At 46.0% G+C, this 25,799-nt stretch overlaps 1 protein-coding gene across 1 annotated transcript in view; it reads right to left on the reverse strand.

The window, feature by feature from the left end:
- Window positions 1-22: 22 nt before the first annotated feature.
- BMP2K (BMP2 inducible kinase) overlaps window positions 23-25,799 on the reverse strand; it is a 56,212-nt gene continuing 30,435 nt past the window's right edge. Inside the window, exons 10-16 of the mRNA XM_069855019.1 lie at window positions 24,645-24,805; window positions 23,486-23,667; window positions 22,413-22,508; window positions 21,483-21,663; window positions 19,276-19,440; window positions 13,321-13,419; window positions 23-5,372 (exon numbers count right to left, since the gene is read on the reverse strand). Of these exons, the coding sequence (XP_069711120.1) occupies window positions 3,934-5,372; window positions 13,321-13,419; window positions 19,276-19,440; window positions 21,483-21,663; window positions 22,413-22,508; window positions 23,486-23,667; window positions 24,645-24,805 (2,323 nt within the window). The 3' untranslated portion in view covers window positions 23-3,933. The remainder of the gene's footprint in view (window positions 5,373-13,320; window positions 13,420-19,275; window positions 19,441-21,482; window positions 21,664-22,412; window positions 22,509-23,485; window positions 23,668-24,644; window positions 24,806-25,799) is intronic.

Here is a 25,799-nt window from a genome sequence, read left to right on the forward strand (position 1 = left end):
TTAAGGAGATCTGCACACTCGCTGTTACCAGTTTGTTTATTGAACAACTGCAGTATTTTGTTGTACATCGGTTTCACAAAAAAGTTAAAGTTCTCTGGTTTAGTGGTACACAAAAAAAGCTTTAGAAACTTGAAGACTAACAAGAAATGGAAGTGTCGGTCAGGAAAGTGCACTTAAAAGCTGAATGCCAGCAATTTAAAAATAGTTTTTATGCTCTTCACTATTAGGTGATGCCTTAGTCACAGGTTGAGCTGTACCTACCCGTCCCTTGATTCTCCTACCCAAAGACACAACGCAGCAGCCACCCGCGGTGCTTTTCTCCCTCCCTGCAGTCACACGGAGCTATGGTGGCTGCCGTGTTACTAAACTGCAGCACCTCCGATACACGATGTGTGCGAGCATGGAGATGGTTTATATATTCTTCTCATATATAAAAATACATGACAGTATAAAAGACTCCAGATAAACTCTTATTCTCACAGTATTGACTGATTTTCACAGTACTTGGCTTTGCTAACAGGGAGGCCCAGGATGATTAGAAGCTCTTTCCTCCTGAGCTGGTATTCATGGGTCTTGCATTACACGACTCGGCCAAAGCCGCTGCCTGCATCCTGGCCACTGGGGTCCACAGAGGAACTCCACCACCTTATTTCCCTTTCCAGGACCACAAACGCTAAGGGCTTCCCAGTACCTTTAGACAGAATCTCTCTGAAGTAGCTCAAGACCTGTGCTCCAGCCGTTCACCGTGCTGCAAGGGAAGCTGTGGATGTGACCTGCTGTGTTCCACTGGCAGGAAGCGCCCATTCCTTACCTCGCTGTTATTAGGGTCTTCCCAGGGAGCACGGCGCACGTGTACGCAGCCAGGTCTTTCCCGTGTGTCAGGTAAGGTGGCAAACACACATCTGAGCACGCGCAACCCCTAAATAGATGCAAAAGAGTATCCCCTTCTCTGACAGTACTACACGTCACCCCTGGAACAGTGATCAGAGCGAAAATTAAACCCAAACATAGGTGTACTTGTGTATCAACGCTTTATACCATGCAAAGTCAGCTTGGTAAGGCAAACTGATCTCTCTTCAGACAAAGGGAAAGATAATATCATTCTAACTCCAGAAACAAAAGTTACATTTATGCATAACCCTGTTCCTTAAGTGGAATACAAAGAAAAAGGTTTATTAAGGCCACTGGAAAGCCAGTATCACCGGCCGTAACTCGCACAGCCAGAGGCACAATGCCAGCCTCAGAGTAACACGGCTGACAGTTTGCTTTTAGCTCAGTTTCTGTGCACAATCTCCCTCCTTTACAGTCACAGAACCCTCTGCCAGAACCCAAGCCAACCCGGCACACAAGGAAGACCTGTAGTGCTCCCTGAAGTCTCAGGGTAGACAGAGAAACCCCAAGCATGCTCCCTTCCACTCTTAATTTACCTGAACGCCAGGACTGCCAGCGCAAAGCCTCTTCCCTGTGTCCGACAGCAGCCACTCTCCCTTCAGGCAGGGCAGCCTAACCCCTTCCTCTGGCACCAAGCGGCTGAGCAAGCCCTGAAATTGTTTTCCCACCAAAGAAAGCAGCTGCTGTGTGGCTTGGGGGAGGACTCGCTGCATTGCAGACCATGGGTCCATTGCCCCTCATTTTATTCTCGTTGTTTCCACCCACCCCAGCTGTCAAAGCTCTGCTCTGACGGCTCCTTGGGCAGTTAAAGAACGGCTCAAAAGGAAACTGCAGGAAGGCAGCTCATAAGCACACGCAGAGGGAAAAGACAGTTAACCTGAGAATCAGAAAATGCTACAGAACTTGGCGTGCGCTTCTTGTAGCCTTTGGCACAAAACACCCAGGTGAGAACAGCAGTGATAAAGCCTAAGAAACCCTGTGCAAATAGAGCCAAACCATTTCTACTCATCATCTCCCCAGGGCTTGATTCCTAAAGCCTGAAGAAATCCATGGAACCAAGTACAGCTTTAATATCTCACTTACACCCCATGAGAACCAAAAATGAGGAAGATAAAGGTAAGAAAGGGGTACAGATAGGGATGAGCTGCTTCCAAATTCCAGAACGAGGGGAAGCCACCTCATGTGTCCCCAAGGGAGGACCAACTTCTATCAGACCAACTGCAAAGGAGCCAAGCGACTGGTGTTAAATGCGTTGTTTTTAACCCATACTGTAAGGAATTCTTGACCTCCAGACCTCAGGACGACCATGTAACCAGGAGGAGACTGAACAAAAATGCACATCCTAAATACTTCACCTGCTGTCCTGCAAAAGGAGAGGACACAGGGACACACAACCCCCAGTCCTTATGCCCTCCATGCACAAACATCCAGTTATCTACTCTTCAGCACCATGCAGAGCGGAGACATAAAGCCGAGACAAGCAGAGGAACTGCCTCCTTCTGCCTCCTGTTGTGGATTGCCACGGGGAGAAGGCAGATGGATAGGACCATCCTGAGCAGGGCTCGCTCTGCCGACAGCACACATGTCTTGGCACAACCTGCAGGGCAGCAGAGAAGCCATCCTGCCCACCTCCAGCACATACTGCTACATCACAGGAAGGGAACCTTGTCCTCGACAAGCCCACTAGCATCACCTTCCCGTTCCCCATCAGCACCACACGCTTCGAGCCACATCCCATGCCTCCGAGGTACTGAGTGTGGCAGGACCCACCCTGCCTGTAAGGCTTCGTGGTGCGGAATGCAGGTTCCTGGCACAGTGGTGATTAGCGCCAGCAAGCAACCTGCCTCTCACCGCTCCTGCCCTGCAACAGACTTGGGGCCAGGGTTGTTTCCTTGACGCTCAGTGCATTTGGCAGAACTTTCTTACCAAACACCCTTCAGAACAACAACAGATCCATGGCAACTTAGAAGAACATTGGGTTACAGTCATCTCAGACAATTATTATTGTTTAAAAAACAACAGATTTGAAAGAATACACGTTTTCTTTGCAACATAACTGCAAGAGGAAAAAGAAAAGGCATTTTCAGACACCAATTCCAATTTGTAAGCAAATAAATTCGATGGTTGCACCTCACAGTCGACTGCACAAGCCATCCGGAATGCTCCATGTGCCAAATGACCTCCTCGTGCAAACCAGCGTGCTGAGTAGTCTCTGAAGTGCTGCAAACCCTGGCTGCATCCCTGCTGGTTTGCCCCCTACATTCAAGCTTTGCATCTTGCAAACCAGTGTATTCTCTGTATCTTATTTTACCTCTAAGCTTCCAGTTTGCTACTTTACATTAATGGCACTTACTGTAAAAAAAATAAATTGACCATGTAGGCACAGAGAAACTCGGTCTGCCTTTCACCTCCGCAGCTGCATAGATGTCTGCCAGGTCCTGAGCCACAGCCGAGCTCTGGAATTCGGGGCCACAGCCCCCAGAGAACTTGGCTTCTTGATTTTTATGATTAATAATAGTCTTTTTCACCTCAGAAGCAAAGATCTGACTGTTTCCAGCAGACCAATCCAGACATTCATATATTTTGGTGCTTAGGCCTGCTGTGACCAAGACATGAAGAACCACCACGTTCCATTTGCCTACCTGTACCCACAGGAAAGGTTTTGTGTAGGATCTCTGCCCGTTCCCTCCCTCCAGCTCAGTGCAGAGGGGCTGAAAAGGCAACGCAAAAGTGCAACGTGACAACATGCGCCAGGGCCCACGGTCAGTGACAGACAGTGACTCACATCCCATCACCCTTTTCATTCTGGAGCCATCTGTCAAAACGATGCCCTTGGGTTGGTTTTTTGTCTTCTTCTCCCAAAAAGCCAATAAAAAATTGCCATCATTCTCGGTTTCATCATGCAAGTTGGCTGAGCCTTCTCAAACATGAACAATCTGTACAACCCATGACCCTGTCAATTCAACCAGATAAATTACGCCACTAATTAAACCCTCTATTAAGTAACTCGGCAAGATGTCAGGGGGAACCCAGTGGAAACATTTACTGTTTGGAAGGAAAAGGAGCTGCTCCAAAGGGATCTAACTCCAGCGCCTGTTGCTGCTGGCTCTGCGCACTCTGCACAACCAGTTCTGTGAAGGGTACTGCACCAAAGTCATCTGTTTTGAGCCCCTCGCTGCTGTGAATGGCTCCATGCAGGGAGCTTTGCCGGGGTCTACCAGCCACTACTACTGCACCATGATCCCCGCAGTTGTCACCAAACCCTTGATGCTGGGGGTGCCGCATCAGGTCCGGCGGGTGGAAGGGTTTGGCTCCGAAAGGATCCAGCAGGCTCTCATCTGTCTGCAGAGGGTTGGTTCGATCTTTGCTGTCAGTCAGCGCAACGCTGATGTTCTCTTTGGAGTCTGAGATGGTCAGGAACTCATTGCTGCTCTGGGAGTCCCTGCGTCCTGCTTTCTTGTGCCTGCGGGCTCTCTCTGGGGTGCGAAAACTCTGTTTTAACACCTTCTTCGTGGTGGTTGGGGTGCCATGGTGGCGCTTCCCGTTGTTCTTCGAGACCTCCTGCTTCATGCGCCTTTGTCGGGAAGAAAGCTTCTGCAGGTTACGCTGCTGCTTTACCTTCTGCTGCTGCTGGCTCCCTGTGATCTCTTCAAAAGGAACCAGCCCAAACAGGTCCTCTTTACTCCCACCGCTCTTGGGGAGAGGGGAAGGCTGAAATGGGGTGCAGCCAAAAACATCGACGCTCTGCAGAGATGAGGGGGAGAGCAGAGGCTCAGTCCCCACCACCTGCCCATCTTGCTGAGTCACCTTTTTGCTGAAGGGGGCTTTGGTGAAAACATCAAAGTCATCCTGCTCTTGGGTCAGGCTGGGAAAAGCCATCTGAGAAGAGATAGCTTTGTCCATCTTCTCTCTTGCCTGAGGCTGCAGAGTAGAAAAGGGCACGGCCCCAAACACATCGAATTCCTGGCCAGGGTTCACCTCAGTGACAGTACTTGGCACCTCAGACAAGGCCACATGCATTGAACTGAGTTCTTTGATTTCACCACTGCCCACGCCATCTCTGAATCTACTGCTCAGGAGCCCTTCCACGGATTTTTGCTTGGTACGATCAGAGTCAGAATCAGAACTTTGCTTCTCCTCCTCTTCCTCCTCCACCTCTTCCTCCGAGTCCATGAGGAGAGGCCGGTGACCTAAATTCTCTGGTTCTGTGTCATTGTCATCATGGAAGTCTCCGTTCTCGCCTTGCAAGACTTCTTCATCCTCCTGTTCTTCTTCTTCCTCGCTGCTCTTGGGAGAAGGAGGATCAGATTCAAAATCGCTCTCTGACTCATCACCACCTTTTGGCACTTGTCCCTCTGCAGTTTTCCTCGCTGGCCGGGGATCTCTAAAAGCGTGGCTCTGTCTTCCAGCCTTGGTTGGTGTCCCTATGTTATTTCCTTGGTCACCAGCTGAGTTGTTTTCTGCTTGTTTTCCAGGGGAACCTGCAGGTCCAAAGAAAAATGCAAAACAAGACTTGAAATACACTCTTAAAGTCAACACTTTCTCCACACACACCACAGCCACACAAGAGCTGATGCAAATGTATATTGTGCACTCACTGAGGGCAATCAGTTAAAGCAGATCTGATACTTCTAATGCTACTCGTAGAACTGATCAGTCAGACATAGCTTTACTCCTCAAGCGCAAGAGAAACACAATAGCAGTGGGTTTGGGACACGAAGGAGGGATCAGTGGACACAAGGGATCTCTAGAGCCAGCTTTACATACACACACACACATCACGCAGCCGCTGTGCCCCAGGGAAATGGGAGCCAGCGTGTTTAAAGATTTTAAGTTGGGTTTTTAAAACCTATTTCTTGAAGTGCTTCTGCTGCTTCATTCATGAAAACAGCACGGGCAAAAGAAATTAACCATTACAAAGAAGTCACTTCAGACCTCAGGTACTGTTTCCCAGCAGCGACAGAGCTCTGTGGGCTCTGCCCCGCTGGCTGCTGGGCACTTTGTGTACTGGAGAGCAGAGACATCTTGTTGACCAACACAACCCTTTTCAGCTGGGGAAAGCGTATTTGCTGTTGCAACGTCCTTTTCCCTAGGACACAGACCACATGGCAGCCACACTGCCTGAAGGATGCATAATCAAATCTGTAGTGCTAATAACAGCCACGATAATTGACCCCTCTCTGCAGACAGAGCAACTGCCCGGCATGGGTGTGCAATACTTGAGAGCAAGGTTATATTGGAGCCACTCCAGGTGGAATATTAAGCAGGTCCCAAGCTTCCGATGGGGGCCAGAACACCAGCAAATCCAGCTGCGCTTCAGCTTGCGGGGTCTGGGATTGATGGCCGAGTTCACCTTTACCCAGCCTGTACTCACCCTCATGACACTGTGCCCAGAAAGCCCGAGCACCAGGGCCAAGTTCTTCTGTCTCCGGTGTCTGACACAAACCTGGGGACACGACTCGGTCCTCGGTAAAGCCATTACTACCAAACTCTGCGATAGACCCCTGACCCTTCCACCTCACCAGAATTAACGCCATCCCCTTACAGCTTTGTTACACCATCACTGACATCTCCCCAGCCACACGTGTTCACAGCAGGGGCAGCACTGGGGGTGGGTGTGCGCACCAGTCATTGCTCTGAAAAAATCCCCAGCCACAATCCAGCTCCGATTCTTCTAACATACAAAGTCATTTCTCAGGTAATTTCTCCTTTCCCAAGGGAACTGGCATGCAACTCCCAGGCCAAATCAGTCTTTTTTCTTTCTATGCTCCAGGCCAGACCACAAAGTTCAGTTTTACAGGATGGTTTCTACCATTTTGAAGAGGAATAGCCGATTTCTTCCTCCAGGAGCCCTCGCACTCTTTGCAATTACACTTAAAACAACAATAACAATTCTGCAGCAATGTATTTTATGTGCGGATTTAAAACCAAGATGACCAGAATGACTAAAAACATCAGGTGATTAGGGCTTTGAGCTGTTTTTTCTGTGCATGTGGTGTCAGATTGCTTCTTGTCTACTGTAATTTTAAATACTATGTATTTGCTTTACCCACTAAATTGGAATCTGGATTATTTAGCTGCTTCCTTTAGATTTCCCAAAGGTAAAGCCTTCGCATTGCACTGCACAACCCCCTGTCTTCCAAATCCCGCTGTTTACAATATTTACTGAGACACTAATGTTAACAGAAATGCAATTAGATTTAAAAGGAGAAGTAGAAGGAAATATTTCTAGGTTAGATGTTAACAGCAAAACCCCCAAACCTTTCACACATGTCAGTCTTCATGAGTCTGCGCTCCCAAAGAATGACGAAACCTTTGCATAGAGTTTCCAGATGCAGAGAACAATTTATGAAGCATTTTCTTTTAAAGCCAAGAACTGAACCGCAGGCCATCCAACGTACCCAGGAGGTTGAAAGAGCATTTGTGAACTGCTGCCACAGTCACACTCGCTGGAAAACAAACTGCAAAGGACAGAGGCGAGATAAAACCCAACCTCTACCAACCCTGAGTGGCTGAACGAGTCGTTTCAGCCACACCATTCTCAGCTCTTAGTCACAGACAACTCTGCATAGAGCACACAGCAAGCAGGACTTGACAAGGCACAGCAAAACACCGCAGGCTATTTCCCAAGCGACACCCAAGGGATGAGTACGGGCACACAAACCACCCCAACACCTCTTAACAGACCCACCAACAACTGTAGCAACAGGAGTACCTGCTGACAACACGCTGCAAGTGATTCTGGGGATCAGCCACCCAGACAACTCAGTTTTTCAGGAATCAGTATTAACATCCCAAATTTCCTTCCTCAACCCTAACAACTGCCACCTCTGGAAGCACTGGGATGGAGCCAGGAGCAATTCACTATGCGCTCCCACCTGCTAGGGACTCGTGTTCTATAGCAAAGACGGACGCTGCGTGCTCACTGTGGATGAAGTTACCGGTTTGGTTTGCACACTTGGATCTCTGAACCACTCTTCAGGGAAATGCTGAGCATGTTACTGACAGAGGCAGGCACGGAAGGTGCTTGAACAGCCAGCAAGGGGACTGAAAATGTGAAGTTCCTGCTCATTTTCACAATACTGGCCACACAGCTTTCTGTCTCGGCACCAGTCAGGTGTGGGGCTTCTTGTTCTACCGAGGGCGACGAAGCAAAGTCACCGCACACCAACTACAGCACATGATTTTTGATGGCGAGAACGAAGAACCACGCAGGCAAATACACTGAGCCAGTGTATGTCAACAACCATCCCTGCACATGAGAGAACGCTTTCCAAACTACCTCTGGTTTGAGGCCAAAGATATCGCAAGCAGATTTATTTTCTAGCCGTAACATCAACATAGCGCCCAGTAATTAACTGCCTGCTAGGTCATCAGCCTCAACCCCTTCATCCCACTACCAATGATTTCTGAACAGGGCTTCTGGATTTCTGGCTCTTTAGCCCTGACATTCCTCCTCACCCACCAGCCCCTTGCCAGTTACGAACACTACTTCTTTATTACCTTCATGTATTTTGTACAGACTCAAAATGACTGAAAAGGTAAAAAGTTGTGCAGGGATTAGGAACTCATGAGCTACAGGAACAGCTCGATAACATTAAAATTTCAGAACCACCGTGCCCATCTCTACGTGCACAAAGTCAACAGGACAGCAAACATCACGTGGCAGAGAAGGCTGGGAGCTGCAACTGCTCCTGCGACACCGCTGTGAAGAAAGCACCCTGGATTCTGCAGTATTTCAAGAGTGCTGGCTTCGCTGCTCCCCTGGTTAGGAAGAAGCAAGTATCTTGCTTTATTCCTCAGCTGGTGTGGAGGTGCTGTCAATAGAGGGGTCTGCTCCAAGCAGACACTACTCTAAGACACCAGTCTAAAGCGCTTCACAGTCTAAGATAGCACCTTCTTGCCTGCAGTGTCTCTGGTTTAGTTCCAATGACTGGAAGAAAAACTGCAGATTGGTGTCAAAAACAAACCAAAGAAACAAACCCACCCTCCATAAAGCTACCAAACCCATGGAATATTTTCTTTTTCTGCATTACAGTTGCTCCTCTTTCGCTCCTAAAGTCATCAGGGAACAAAACAAACACCATGAGCCACTATACACTACAAACAGAAACCATGACCCAAGAGGGAACGTTCCCTGGTTAATGACAATTTAATGCTCTGGCCGAAGAGATTTCATAAATGAAATTCTGTCACCTTGATTTCATGCAATCTGCTCAACCTGAGCTGCTGTGGAGACTGTTCTGAGAGAGGTTTATACAGAACGCTGCAAAACGTTGAGCAACATCTGCTTGTAATGTACTGTCCAGATTACTACACTTCTAATCAGGTTTGCATCTTGTAGGAGACAATTGTTCTTCTCCCAAACGCAAGGCAGGTGGAACATCTTTAATCGTATAAGAAGATCCCAATCTTCAAGGAAATTTCCCATTCTGATGTTCTTTTTCGAGACATCCGATTATAAGAGGATGAATTCTCTCTAACAACTGCAGTAATTACATGCCTGCTGCTGGTTCATCATTTTAGGGTATTGTGGGGGTGGCAGCAGAGAGGGGCATAAGGACTTTAAGCTTCCTTTGAATTGGGAACATACTGCCACCATCATTTCAGAACAATTTGCCACATGTCAGGCCTGAGGATTACCGGCACGCTGCAACTAAATCTGCACTGCTGCTTTGTCGAGGGCCAGGGCAGCAGCTGCTGAATATTGTTGTGGGGATTTGCACTGCTTACCCCCTTCTTGAAAGGAGAACTACAATGGGAGAACAAAACACTTCTGCCTGCCATCTACTGCTTAGATATGCTTTCAGATAATTAGTCTATGGGTTGAAGTGCGTTATTAACAAAAGCAAAACGTAACAGTGATTGCTTTAAGATTTCACACACATAAATATCACTGCATCGTTTTGGATGCCACTGGCACTGCCCAGACCTTGTTTATTTATGCAATATGTGAGTAAGTTTAAGTTACTTTGGAAGGATTACCTGGAAAAGCTGAACATTAAAGATTATCTTGCTATAGGGAAAGATCTTGAGCCTGCCTTCAGCAACACCCGAAACCAGAGCCACAGGATGGATATGGAGTAACACAGGCAGTATTTGCTGAGTAATTAAAATGATAGGAACTTATTTTAATGGTCAAGTTACCTAAATTTGGAACACTGAAGAGCCACCAGATCAAGCTGCGGGTGGGAGGATCTGCTAACCAACAGTTCCGGAACACCAATTGCCAAAGAGATGTGAACTGATGGCATGAGCTGCTTTAGTATCGTAGAGGACGTTTTTTGTTTCTCCTGTCCCATGTTTGTTGTTTCTTGCTAAACCATAATGAGCTGCATTTCACTTAGAGCTCTGGACTGTGCAGTAGCTCAAGGGCTCCAACACCATGATGCAGAAGCTTGCAGGGGTCCAAAATCTTGTCAGAAGCAGGTTACAAAAAGGAATCAAATGAACAGCTGTCATCCACATCTCTTCATGCCAGAAGAATGCACTTTGATGTAACACCGTGAGTGCTAATAATGAGCTACTGCAGCACAGCCCTTCCAGGGATGTCCTCTGTCCACGTCTCCAGACCGTTTCCATTGTACTGCTGGCTGGTTTTCAGTCAGACCCACAGAGCTGTGACTAGCAAGTTACAGACCACACCACAGAACGGCTCCTCTTCACAAACACCCATAACAATCATTTAAACACAGCACCAACTCTCTGAGCGCAGGAGGTCTGGAAGCTCCAACGAAGCCACCACACAACTAAACTTGCTTTTATCCCCAGTCTCCATACAGTGAACATGTGTGCAGTGACTGGGGACGGGCTACCTATGTGTGTCAGAAAAGACAAACGTGACTTGATCAAGAAGCACCAAGCCTACAGCACATAAAGTGAGCTTTACAAGCACTCAGTGGAACAGCTCAACAGAGGACCTGAGCTGGAGCTTCATCCCAACAAGACAATCCACACAACCGCTCACATTCCCCACAGGAGCAAAACACCTGGCAGACAGCTTCAGGTCAGCACTCAGACTCCAGTCGAGGTTTCTCCAACATCTCCACTTCACACACAGTCCATCCACGGCATTTGGAGAGTTACCTCAAATCCATTATTGCTTCTCTGAACTCCAGATTAGAGCTGAGGGAAGCAAAAGGCAGTTAAATACCAGAATGAATGAGTGCAAACAAACATAAGATGCAAAAGGCCACCGAGTACAACTGAACAGCAAACTGTACCATATTCATGACCTTTCCTCCTTATAATTTGGAGAAAATCTGTGTCTGTCCTGAGCTTCTGAAACACTCAACTCAATGCTAACAAAGGATGTTACAACACAAGCTGGTCAACACACTTGAAAGAAAAGCTGCCATTCCAAAGTGCCGAGCACAGGCACCAATTTTTCCACAGTCACCGTCCAGTGTTTCAAGCATTCCAGAACCAGAATCTGTTTTCCACAATACGTGCCTGTTCCAAATGCCCTATCATGGGCTACTCAATCATGCTTTCTTCTCTCTTTTTCATAGCAAGTTTGCTATGGTAGTTTTGTTTCTGTCAGATGAGGCACTGGAATGCTTTCTCAAGTCAATTTTCTTTTCCAGTTGTCTAACCTTCCAAGTCATTATTACCTCCCACAGACACTGAGGCATCAAACAATGCCTACGGCAAGTTTACATGCAGCGAAAACAGTTTTAATTGGACATACACCAAGCGTGAGTAACATTAACTGCTTCCACACTGCTCTCCTATCTGCTGTCATAAGAGAGCCCCCATATGTCTGTTTGTTTCACCCAAGCTGTTTGCCCTCTGCATGGCACATCGAGCGACACACATTGCTGGCTCTCCAGTCCCACCTGATAAGAATAAGCACCACAGCTCTGACACATAAGCAGCCTTAGTCCGTCCAGCTCCACGTTCTCCTTCCTGGTGATCCTTGCAGCAACAGCAGCTTGAAACGCACTCCTGGCTCCGCAGAAAAAAATCTCAAGGGCTCACAACGGTAGCACCCCATGTTCCTTTCCAGCGATGGTAAAAGGTTTCAAGCTTCAGCCTCTGTGTCTCAATTTAATCACCTTCCTGGACATAAGTAAACGTAACCGACAGCACTCATTCTGCTGGACAACCAGCTCCTTATGCCAAGCTGTTCAGTCAAAAAGTGACACATATTCAGCTTCTTGCTGCCACCTCTCACCAGACGATAGAGAACCCTCAGCAGAGAACCCTCCAGCCTCCAAAACAGCAGAAATACTGAGTACCTCTATACAGCTACAGCCCATATGCAAGGGCATTTATGAACCCAGGACCTACGTCACACAGCAAAATCAAAGCAGACCAAGACCACAGCTCCCACTCAGAGGCTGATAACACAGTAGAATCCATCTTCAATGGGAACTGTTGCTAGTAATTAAGTAAATGTTTGGGTTTTTTTATTGTGGTGCCCACCCAAGCAGCTCCAACACTCCCCTCCTCAGCTGGCCAGGGGAGAGAAAACAGCAGTGTGACCCTGCTCGCTCTTCACCATGTGTACCCGGAGCACGTGTGAGCACTCAGCAGCCCTAGCAGGTGATCTTCAGGAACGCGAAATGAAGGCAAAAGGAAACACGGATGCTCGCTTCAGTTGACCGCAAGTGATTTATTTTAAGGCACATTATCTGAGCTTTTGAACTGCTGTAAGAGGTTTGGCAAATCACATTAAGGCACCTTTATCACACGAGCACTCTCATCAACACTTACGTGGCATCAAAGTGGCTCCATAAGTAACTGCTTTTCTTTTTAACATTTAACTGTCATGTAGGCTTTGCCACAGGTTCCAAGAACAATTAAAGTGCTATCAAGCAAACGTTAAAACTGGCTTTTCAATTGGAGGACGAGGCAGTTTCGTATTCACATTCACTGTTCACATACAGGGCTATTTTCACTTCCATGCAAAATGAACTGAAACGGAGCAATGAATATCATCCCCCCTCCACAGTACAGATAACAGCAGGTATTTTGCTTGGTTTGACTCGACTGGCTCCAAAACCATACTTGAAACACAGCAGAAGCTTACAGTCTTAACTGGGCTGCAGAATAGAGCTAAAGAAATAGCATGAGTTGGAAGCAGGCTACAGGGAAGCAGCAGAATTTCATCTTCGCAAGCAGTCTGCCCTTAAAAGCATTTTTGATTCTACACAAATGATTTGCAACGCACTGGCCCCATGCATTTGCACTATGAAGACGACAGTCTGCACGCTGGGCAAGTACCAGGACTTTGACGCAGCGGTAAGTTTTATCTGGAGGTAATCAACATAAAAATCTCTTCAATACATCTATTGTCCTGAGGCAGCCAACACGGTTGTCATTCTTTGGTCATTCAACCAGATGTCCAGACATCAGATACACAGACATATATGTAGGTATGAATACATAGATATATTAGGCAGTGATGCTACAGATGTAACTTGCCTGGGTGAGAAACGAAAGGAACTGAACCAAAGGGATCTTCCGGAGGATTGCTCTGTGGAGCACTCTTATCTGAAGATGCTCTCCTGTCCACGAGCCTGTCTGCAAAAAACAAAACGGAACAGAACAAAACATAAAATAAAGTAAAAATGGCAGGTCTTATGCCTACACAGATATCTGCTGCATGGGCTTAAGGAGGAATATACTCTCAGTAGGTTTTGACGTTTAAAGATATCCTACATCTTTGATTCATACTTCTTGGAAAATTCACCTGCACAAAACTATTGTTAATCCCCTTTCCCACCAAGAGCGGCAGGTATCTGGTGACAGAATGCTTCGAGTGAGGATCTCTGACACATAACGTGCAGCCTACGTGCTCTGTTACAGAAGCTGGTCCATCCCTGTGCTCAAGGTTCTGAATCAGAATCATAGTGCCTATTTAAAGTGCAAAATCAGTCATTTCAACCAAGTGCGGGCCAGTCTTTGTCACAAAAAAGAGAAAATCAGACAGTCACTGTAAAATAGCTATAAGTACTTAATAAAACATATAACATCTGTTAGTAATTAAACACAATCTGAATGCCAGAGCAATGCAGCGTCTGTTTTGTACGATCATCAGCTGTTCAGAGATGGATTTTTCCTTTTTGAAATAGGCACATAAAAGCTTTTTAACACAGAAATTCAGAGAAGTTTTTCTGCCCAAGCTCTTATTCTAACATTGCTGCCAATGTAAGATCCAGAGCATCCAGCCCCACCGCCACGATGCAACTCATGAGGGTGCAACTGAGGCCCATCACCCTCTAGCCCCATCCCTGTGACAAGGCATCCACCATCGGCAAACACTCCACATCATTTAGGCAAGAATACAGCATTTTGCTTTCCCCTTTTCACTGCAAGCAGCCACTCTTGGAAATAGTTCGCAGCGCAGCCTGCTTGAGGATCTGCCAGCTGCAGAGGCACAGCAGAGCTGTGCCCTCATCACCTACCCATCTACCTGCACATTTCCCATTCAGCCCTTCAATACTGCACCCAGGAGACTTCGCAGAGCCAGCCTCCAGGGACCAGAGAGCAGGATAACCCTCTCCACACACAGATTAACCCCACACACAAAGCCCCAGCGTTTTGAAATTACAGGCCAATTTTCACAGACAAGTGTTCCGGTTGTGTAGAAGTGTTCATCGTGCAAGTTGTCTCACTTATACCTACCAGTATGCTTGCCAAAGAAACACAAGCAGGAGTTGATCCACCACAGGCAACCCCTACTTAGAACATAATCCCAACCAAGGATTCAAAACGCAGGAGACGAAGGAGTTGCTCTCACCTCAGCCTATACACAGGGACATGGGCAGAGTAACCGACCCGAAACAAGTCATCCTATGGTGAGACAGCCATGCAGAAGAGAACACCAGCCAAGACACAGCGAAGACCAGCACTGTGTACTTCATTCCATCGGCTTTGGGCCTTGGAGAGAAAGAGCTGCTGAGCATGACATCCAAGCACTACTCATTCCTATTGAGTACTCATTCCTGATGCTAAACAGTCATACCCACATCCCTTCCCCTCCTCAGGGAGGAACAGGTTGGGTTTTTGGTTGGGGGAGTTTGGCCAGGGTGGGGGGAAGTGTTTTGCTTTACTGTTTATTTTGAGTCTTGTCTTAGAACAAGTGTAGGTGACCTTCATCTTGTATCTTTACAAACACAGACCAAGTGAGGGATGCTTTTGTTCCACCACCCTTAGTGTCTTGCCTCCAGAAGAAAACCAGTTGGCTGCAGCACAGTTGGCAGGCAACTCTAGGGTAAAGGTGCAACAACTTCAATCACCCTTTGGGGAGTCCCCTAAAATGGTGGTGAACAAGACCCAGCAAGTTCAAACCCCCAGGTGATCACTGGACCTTCCAACTTGAGCAGCAGAGTGAGGGCAGCAGAAAAAATGGATTGAGATGCATGTAGGAGTTAAAACCTTGTATTTACTCACTTGACCTCATTTTCATGCATGGCACCTAGGCTTATATGTACTAGGATACATTTCCCTGGAAAATTAAGTTTAAAATGGTTAGTTCAGCCAATCTAAGCCACTGTTCAGTCACTGTTCCAGTGTTCTGAGGCACAAGTGTGTTTATTCACCTCTAAACAAGATCTATTCGCTATCAGAGAGCATTTGAGAAGGGAGACAGGGATGATTTCTCCAGCTTCACACAAGCAGGAGCAGATCCAGCAGGACTGTAAGTAACCAGCGTCATTGTGCTTCAGAGGAAACATCCTTAAACCACGATCAAGGTTTTTCCCCCCTCAGTGGATGAACACACCAATGCTGCCAGCACAACACAACCATGTGCCACAGGGCACAGCGGCACCTTCCACAGATCTTTGCAGCCCCAAACACGGAATCTAGCTGTTCCTATTTAAGTGACAAGCCAAGATTCCTCAGCAGACAGCACTCGTAGGCCTTGCTCAAGTACAAGCAGCATTCATGACAAAGGAAGCCTGGTAATCACCACAGCCCTATCCTGCATCGATGGCCTAGGTAACTCCTTCGTACTGTACATACTGCAAAGGATGAAGAGTTCTGTGGGCTCTGCACCCACGGTTGCCTCTGCTGAAGTACCAGGATGACTCTGGACCTCATGAGAATGTGTGTGATGCACTGTGAAGGTTGTGCTGGTATTTTTTTCCCCCCGATGAGAAAGCAGATTCATTTCTTGACTCCAGTTCTGCACAGGTTAAAGTGGTTGCAGGAACTCCTTTTAAGAAATCCGTTTCTCCACAATGCTGTTGGAATCTCAGGACTGCACGTTGCTTCCAGCCCATCACCAATATCAATGATAGAACAGTGAAACAGCAGAATGCACTAGAACCAGGAGCTCCACCTTGTACCTCCCTGTCAGAGCTCTCTAGAGGTGCCCTGTTCAGAAACCTTCCTTCAGTAGCACATTTCCTTTCACTGCAACTGACGTCTTCTTATTATGAACACTGAGAAAGTATAAGCAAGGTTTCCTGTTTCTGAGTCAGATCCCTTTAGAAAGGGAAAGTGATTAATCATCACAGCAATATCCATCAACACACACATTGCGACATTAAGCTGCGAACATAAAACAGCAATGTCAGCATGACCAATTACGATGGCATCCCGATCCTCTCACAAACGCCGTATTTCATTACTTGTGTACTACTGTTAAGAACAACAGCTTGGAAAGTAGCTGACAGACTCAAAAATATTTTTAATTAATGCATAAGGCATCAGCTCAACAACACAAACCAGGCTTCTGGAAGCAAAATGAAATTATTCATGTTCTGAATGCTACCCAGCACCATGACATTGCAAACTTACCTAGCACCGTACTTGAGTTATGAAGGACAGAACAACAAGCAGGTTTAGTAACAGAAAATACCCCCATTTCTCAAACCTGTATCATTAATTCCATTTGCCCTAGATAGAAACTAGGATCCACAGTAAACCCAGAAAGTGAGAAGGAAAAATACTTAGTAATGAACAGCAGTGTTCTCTCCTATGAGATCACCTACATCTAAAGAGAATTAAGCCTTGATCCTTAAGACCTGATGAAATTCCAGGAAGTACTGTACTGTTATAGACAATCTTTTTGGTATAAGCCTTATTTGTACCATTTCCCCAATTCCTCATTAATCCATCTAAATTAGAGAATGTACCAGTAGGCCAAATCAAATATAAATATTCCTTCCTTGACTGCTGTAAACACTTTACGAACACTGCAAGTTAAGTCCACACAACCTTTGGCACAACAGCCTCAATATCACAAAACAAAGCTCAAAGGCCTTTCAAGCCCTTGATTCATGTATCCACACATACACACAAACACTGAGATGACACCCAGCACTGCTCCCCCCTCTGCAGCACCTGACAGAAACGAAGCCAAAGGGCTGAGAGAAGCTGTAACTGCCTCCATTTCCTCACAAACAAGCCTGCCATCTAGTGTACTCTCAGCCAAGCAAGTACGCTTATTTTTACTGCTATATTTTCTGTATTCATGTGATTAAAAATCCCTTTTGGCTTAGTAATAACCCACGTAACTGTGCTATTCCATTTACTTTTCTGATAAAGCATATCAAGTCCATTACCACAACCAGCTCCTCCACGCAGTGAATTCCAGTACAAACTAAAAGGAGAACCGAAACCATACCCAAGTACATTCAGCCTTTAAAAACCTCAGGCAATTTTCACACATGTAGTACAAAAACTGGACAATAGAATTACAGGAGCAGTTAAGAATTCCTTCTGCTGGAGATTTAGAGACAGCAGCTAGAAGCACTAGGTAAAGGAGGCAATAACTTGGAACTAAGTCTAAGAGTTTGCATGCAATCCAGCATTTTCACCAGAAGGGCAGCCAATCACTGGCAGAGGCTGCACAGGGAAGCGGTGGACTCCCCAGCCCTGGAGGGGTTTAAAAGCTGTGTGGATGCAGTGCTCAGAGACCTGGTGTAGCAGTGGAATTGGCAGTGCTGGGTTAACAGTTGCACACAATGATCTTAAGGGTCTTTTCCAACCAAGACTATTCTGCAATTTCCTATATGCCCAGCTCACCATAACCAGCCAATTGAGCTACTCTAGGTAAGCTCATCTCTTAGATAGCATTTTCCTGCTTATTTGTAAAGCCACTTGAAAGTCCTGGGTCAACATGACAATCTGTACTTACGCTTGTCCCAAACGTGGTTTAACCCAGTCAATCTTGTAACACCAGGACTACAGACAGCGATGGAACAGTCAGAGACTGGAAATGGGCAACATTGTGCTGACCTTCTGGTTCAAGCTACCCTTCTCCAGATTCAAGAGTGTATTACCACAAAAGACCTCCAAGGCTTCAACTGGACACAGTGTGCTTGAAGATATTCAATTCTACTACTAAATAATTTCAAATTCTAGACTTGGATTCAGAAACAATGCTCATTTTCCATATCTCCCAGCTGGCAGTACGTGATTTTACAGTAAAATGTGTGCAGGCCACACCCACATCTCCAAAACAGGAGTCTTATTTGATCAGCACAGGATACTAGTGAAAACAATCAGCCCAAGTTTCACCAAAAGCACATCCAAATCAGACAATTCCCTTAAGGATTGCCAGGTAACGCACACATCTTGTTCACCTACATTTAAGGACACAGAAAAGCAAGAAAAAAAAGACTCAAATGAAGGCATACGAGTTTTTTTTCAATTACTTGAAATTCAAGTTTACTGTATTTTTAATTGCAAGAAACTTGCAGGCAGTCAGCCAAGAATGTACAATCTGGATTTTGATACTGTCACATCTTACAAGTCTCACTAATAAATCTGATCTTGACAAAACCAGTTCTAGGAAGAACATCCAGTTAGTGAGCATGTGTTAGTAAGCACCAGGAAGCAATTAGGAAAAGGCAGTAATTCCAGTAAAAACCATCGAGATAACTGACTTCCAGAGGAGAAAGTTTATTCAGCTATCGCCATACCAGAACAATAAAGCAGCCCTTACATGTAGCCACTTCGAGAGAACATTACAGAACATTAACATAATGTAGTAGATCGATTTTCTTTCAGCATTTTCAAAGGACATATCAGGCCCACAGAATCATCAGCTCTGCTGTGCAAGGAAAAAGCTGGAGAGGAATAAAGCAAGCAGCCAAACTTTTCTTCCCATCCAACAAGGTACCTCTGCTGTTCAGAGCTTTGTGACAATCCAGGTGACAAGCATATTCAAGAGCTAACATATTACCATTTCTGCAGTATTCGAGCCAGTAAGAACCAATTTCAACAGTGAGTTCAAATATGAGGCACACATTTCCAAGAAAGGAAAGGAAAAAAAGAAGATGGGCCCAACTGCCCTCAAATGCTCAGAAAGAATTTCTGTACACAGACTGCGTGGCCCTTCCACAAGACTGGTGCTGGAACTGCAGAGCCACTACAGTGCCCTCACTTACTGTGAAGCAAAATAAGCCTTCAAGTGTCCCTTACTTGATCTTAGCAGGTCAAATTCTCTGTCCAGCAGCTCCTCCTCTGTCAACTTGGAAAAATTGTCCTCTCCGAATGGGTTCCAGCCTGACATGTCAGGTGGGTTGCTAACGCTCTGCTTTGGGTAGCCAGCAATCACTTCCACATCAGGCATTCCTGATCTGTAAAGTCAGTTCAGGGAAGCAAAGAAAGAAGAACGTTACAGGATTGTTGACCAGGGTGAAAGTCGACAACATCCTTCATTATTCCAAACTATTACATACAAGTAACACACGTGCACTAGCAGCTTAGCCCAAAAGCATCTGAGCGCTAATTTAAGGGAACAAAATTATTTATAAGATGTGATTTCAGCATATCATTTATGTACATAATTCTTGGGCTTTTATTTTTCCAATTCATTAATTACAGCCAAAGCACAGAATCCTTCATCAAGGCGACATGCAAACATAAGAACTGTATTTCCCCTGTGGTCATTTCCATATTGCCATAGGAGACAGACTTGTTTTCCTCAAAATAAAAGCACCCACTAAATACGTTTTAAGTTTCCATCAGTTCTCTCTATTTTCAAACTATATTTTCTTGGCAGACACATTAAGTGTCTTTGAATCTTACATCTACCTGATTGATTCCACTAACATAACGAGCTGACAACACAGCTTCTGCTTGTATTGGTCTCATCTACAGAGAAAATGAAACCTTTGACCGGATGTGCTTTTCCTTTCATGCATGTTTTGGCACCTTCCATTTCTCTCTGTGTCTGAAAAGGACTGGACAAGCAGCCATGGAAAAGTGACCACCTACTAACTGGTTCTCCCCCTATGCTAGCCAGGCTCTGTGGGCCACACCAGCATGGCCACACTGCTCCACTCCATGTGGAACCATCTCTCCAGGAAAAGAGAAAAGGAAAGGGGGGCTCCATCCTGCCAGCTGGGGTGCTGCCATCCCACCAGGCCACCAGCTCTTCCTGCTGAGAGGAGGACAGCATGCAATAATGCAATGCACTTGCTCAGAAAATAAACTCAACACCTCTTCCTTTAATTAAGAAGTCACTTGTTTTGTTTAGAAGTTCAACCTTATGCATTGCAAACCATTGCTAACCTGCAATCACTGACTGAGCTATACAGCAGGGTCAAAACCTTCAGCCAAACACACAAAAGAGAAACTGTAAACATCCATTTTTACTCCCAAACAAATGACTCCTTTCACTGTGGCAACAGACCTGACCAAAGCACAGCTGGCCAGTCTCAGACACGGACAGATAACAGCAGGACAGCATTTTCTGCAAGGGACTAGACCACCTCATTGGCAGGATGAAGCCAAACCGGTCACAGTGATGTGTGACGTTCTATCCATTCAGCCTAAAGCTGCAATGTATTTTGCCTTTGACTCCTTCAACATACTGTAAGCCAGAAGAGAACAAGAACGACAGCAAGACCTGAAGCACATGCATCATGCTACTAACTGAAACTCTGTGGCACAACTGCACCAAAAACTGCAGCACTCCCACAACTGCAAAGGACTTCTCTTCTGATATAGAAAAGGAAAAACCTATATAAACATATAACCTAAAATAACAGCAAGCACCTCTAGCAGTACTTAACCTAAACAGGACAAATCTGTGATTTTTCAATTTTTAAATCAGAAAAAGAAGGATTTTTATTCCACGCACTAGTTTTCATAAGCATTCCTAGGAAAGGCATTATTTATCATACTTTATTAAGCGAGGGTGAGTCTGTGGTCCCCTGAAAAGGGACCACATCACTAATGAGGTGCGCACCATCATTATACAACGTACTTAAGTCAGACCATTGATCAACAGACAGAAGAGTTTATGCCCTAGCAAATAAACAAGCAGAAAGCCTCGTTTAAGAGTGCCCGAGATGATTCTCACATGCTATAACCTCATTCAGTGAAGGCTACCGACGATCTTAAGGTAGATGGTTAGCAGTTAGCTCCTGAAGTAAGTCCATGAACAAGTGGAAGACAGGTTCCTTAAGAACTTGTATCAGGCTCATCTGTTCACATGTGCCCCATCCTCCTCCCAAAATATCCAATATCTCACTAGCAGCAACTACCAAAAGCTTTAAGCAATACCTTACTATTGAAGCAAGTAATTTCTGAGCAGAGGATTCAGTAGCACTCACTGCTATAAGGAATGTAAGCAGTCAGTAACCCTCTGGTACATCCATGTTGGAATACTTGCCTGCTAGCAGGGAAGGGAGAATCCACCACTGTTCCAGCACGCACTGGGAGCGACCCAGGATAGGAGATTAAGGCTGGTGAGAAGTCTTGTGGAGAAGGGATATATTCAGGAGATGGTACCTGTTGCGACTGCTGCTGCTGCTGCGCCAGCATCTGCTGCTGTAGGAAAGCCTGCTGATACTGCTGCACCTAGGAAAGATAATGATCCTGTTACCAAAATCCACATGGGCCAGCATGAATTTCTTCTGCTAAACAACACTACTGGCCTTGCTGCCTAACACATCCACCACCATCACGCTCCAGAACAGCTCAGCAGCTTCAGCAAAGGACAGCAGCCAGATCTGCCCACTACACGGGTGAAAAGAAGCGGCCCTAACAAGGCAGTGATGTCCTTTTCCTCTTCCAACAGACTGCCACTCAGCTTTTTGTAATTGCTGCAACTTAAGTATATGCTACTGCAGCACCAAGTTAGTTTTCATCACACATGAACAAAAATAATCAAGACCTCATGACTGTTTCTCTTGACTTTGGATAAAAAGATTATTCAATTAGCTTTATTGTTATTAAAGTAGGAATTTGATGTTACTGTGTCTTCCATCACTGTGTAGCGTAACATGCACGTGTTGTGTGGTCAATACAGGAAAACGTAAGCACCAAGTATTCCTCCAATTAGTATATACCTCCTTAAGCAAGTTCAGGATATATTCCATCCAGTTAATACTGAAGTGCAGTTCCAGATAAGCTTTTATAACCACATCTGGGTTAACATTGTTTTCCCAACTGAATATCATTTTAGATGCTGAACTCTACACCGTTTACCCCATCCACAGCTCATTATGACTGCTCATCATCATCTTTTACTGCGTCTTAACAACAGACTTACGAACACAGCACATATTTTAAAACTGTGCCATATCTACGTTCCATCCTTGACGTACCATCGCAGGATACTGAGACTGCAGAGGTTGCTGCTGGTACACAGACTGCATCAACAGCTGCTGTTGGACCATCTGCTGGTGCATCGCTTGTTGGTACTGTAGTGGAAAAGAAGATAATGGCTCTAAGGAGTCATGATCCCCTTTCTAGGATTATCCAGATAATTAGACGAAGCATCAATTTGAATATCACTTCTGTGAATCAGCAGTATTTTTCAGCTAGGACATCAGATAACTGATAATCAGCCTGCAACTCAGTCACTGCAATGACTATATGCTTGAAAACTTTTCCATTTTTATTTTACCCAATTAATACCAGCCTGATTAAGAAAATATTAGACTAGGCATTCAGCAGCACTGCCTTTTCCAATTAACATTTTCACCTGTGCCGAGACCCTTTGGAAAAATAATTCAGCTGTGATTTAAAGAATAATCTGTCTCAAAGCAGTCAGGGGAAAAGTGGAATAGCAGTAAGCATCTTGTATAGGGTCTGGAAGTTCTTGCCTGACCTAGCTACTCTTCTGTTACTTTTACAGTTGCTTATGCTACGCGACTCAAGCAACCACACTTGACAGTAGACAAGCTGGGCAGTGCTAGAATACGTGGTACCCATGAAAAATCTGGATGGACAGACCAACTAAAAAAAGTTAACACTCTACTGATCAAAAAACACCAAGTAAGACAAAGACTGCAAAAATCCTGCTCAGACAGGGTATGTAGAGTCATCTACTCTCAGCATAGCATCATCACCTAGGTAATTCCTAACACTTCTCTCAAGCGCGTTTATACACACACAAAAACCTTTATTTTGGGCCACACAGCGGGGATTCAGAGCAAGCTAGAATTCAGGGTCTAAAGGCAAAAACAAGACAGCACAAAGAAAGCAACTTCCCAGGATAAGCCTTACAGTACCTATGGAAAGACAACTCAAAGGTAAAAAGCAGGGGCCGCAGCCTTTCTCTCTCCTAGCAGGGAAATGCAGGCAATAACAGCAGAAATGTTTAACTAACACACATTTCAAAGTGTTACTAACACATGTCTCCCTCAGAAACTAGTCTAAAGCACTTGACTAGTACCTGCTGGAGGTAAGCGTCCTGCACAGCAGGCTGGTGCTGCTGCTGGTGCTGTAGGTGGTGCAGCTGCTGCAGTCTCCAGTCCCCCTGCTGCAGCTGCTGGAGCACTCGGTGCTGCTGCGGGGTGGGCTGGCTGGGCCCGTGGGACGGTAGGATTGCTTGTCCGTTTCCGGGACGTGGGGTTCCTGTGATATTCAGACAACACCATGGATATACTGATCACTAAAGGTTAGCTAGAGAGCTCCCTGGCAGCTGATCTCCGTTTAACAGTTCAAGGTCAAAGTCTATACCTTCCCTCCCGAGCCTGATAACCAGTACAGCTGGTAGGTACTGAGTTCACTCTTCTACAAACACTTCCAGGCCTTTCAACAAACAATTGCTACTTACAAGATGAGGGAAGCTTTTTAGTCTCACAAGAGAGGAACCTGGGTTCAAGACTTCTGTTTCAGTAACACTGAAGCATCTAGCATCTCGCATCCTAAGCCTCAGAACAGACAACTTGGCATGCATACAACACACTCACTCAAATTCCCTTAAACAGAACACCTTAATAATTTTGCCAGTCAATTGGGTTTGCAGCCTTTTCAGTAAGCAGTTAGTGACATGAATGAATCTCTCCTGGTGCTCTATTTACATTCCAAAGTGCCCAGGAATCATCTGGTACTTGTCATAACATGAGAAACCTTCCAGGTTGGCTGTTATTTGGGTCTTGCCTTGTAAAAGCTGTTTACACCTAGGACACTAACGTTCCCAGTGGCTGTTTGATCAGAGGCTTTCATAGAATTGTGGAACAGTTTGGGTTGGAAAGGACCTCAAAGCCCACCCCATTCCACCCCCTGCCATGGGCACGGAAACCTCCCACCGGATCAGGGGGGCTCAAAGCCCCATCCAACCTGGCCCTGAACCCCTCAAGGGATAGCATAACTATGGCTTCTCCGGACACAGAGAAGCCTTACCCCACCCCATCCCTGAAGCTACTCTTCCTGTACTGTAACAGACACAAAGTGCAACGAGGAAAGCATTCGAGATAGAAATTAAAACTCTTGAAGTGAACATGTATCAAAGCTGTAACTCTTTCTGAATGTTATCCCTGCTAAAGCAAGAAGGGAAAGCAATACAGAATTCATTTATTCTGGTCCATCCTTAGACTTTGCGAGGTTACCTTTCTGCCCATGGTTACCGAATTCACCAGGAACTTGTACTTTGACTGGAGTCGCCGAGCTCTGGATCATCAGCACACCAGAAGTGGCAGTGCTCGAGTTGGCCTTTGGTCTTTGTCGCGGTGCAATTGAGGTTTCTGTTGGTCCAACGGTATCTGTTATTCTGAAATGGCAAGGTTTCCCAGAGAAGAGACTTGATAAAAAGAAGAATGTTTCTCTGCAGGGCCAGCAAAACCCACCATGCCCAGACCATGACACCACTTAAAACAGCACCAACACATCTGCACAGCTCAAACAAGGCTGACATGAGCCCACCCATTGCTTCTCACTCACAAGCTAACAAAGGCGGCATAGAAATAGAGCTGATCATTATAGCTGAGAGGAGACCTTATTGCTCTCTACAACTACCTAAAAGGAGACTGCAGAGAGGTGGGTGTTGGTCTCTTCTTCCAAGTGACAAGTGATAGGACAAGGCGGAATGGCTTCAAGCTACATCAGGGGAAGTTTAGATTGGACATGAGGAAAAATTTCTTCACAGAAGAGGTTCTCGGGCACTGGCTACCCAGGGAGGTGGTGGAATCGACACTTCTGGAGGGCTTTAAAAGGCTTGTAGATGAGGTGCTTGGGGACATGAGGTAGCTGACAGGTACAGTTGGCATTGATGATCTCCAAGGTCTTTTCCAACCTAATGATTCTATGATGACCAGCAGGTCCAGGGAGGTTACTTACTCTCCCTCTGTACTCAGCACTGCTGAGACCGCTCCTCGAATACTGTGTTCAGTTCTGGGCCCCTCACCACAAGAAGGATGTTGAGGCTCTGGAGCGAGTCCAGAGAAGAGCAACAAAGCTGGTGAAAGGGCTGGAGAACAGGCTTTATGAGGAACGGCTGAGAGAGCTGGGGGTGTTTAGCCTGGAGAAGAGGAGGCTGAGGGGAGACCTCATTGCTCTCTACAACTACCTGAAAGGACGTTGTGGAGAGGAGGGTGCTGGCCTCTTCTCCCAAGTGACAGGGGACAGGACAAGAGGGAATGGCCTCAAGCTCCACCAGGGGAGATTTAGGCTGGACATTATGAAAAATTTTTCACAGAAAGGGTCATTGGGCACTGGAACAGGCTGCCCAGGGAGGGGGTTGAGTCACCTTCCCTGGAGGTGTTTAA

The sequence above is a fragment of the Phaenicophaeus curvirostris genome, chromosome 4 (genome assembly GCF_032191515.1).
Source record: "Phaenicophaeus curvirostris isolate KB17595 chromosome 4, BPBGC_Pcur_1.0, whole genome shotgun sequence".
Classification (NCBI taxonomy): Eukaryota; Metazoa; Chordata; class Aves; order Cuculiformes; family Cuculidae; genus Phaenicophaeus; species Phaenicophaeus curvirostris.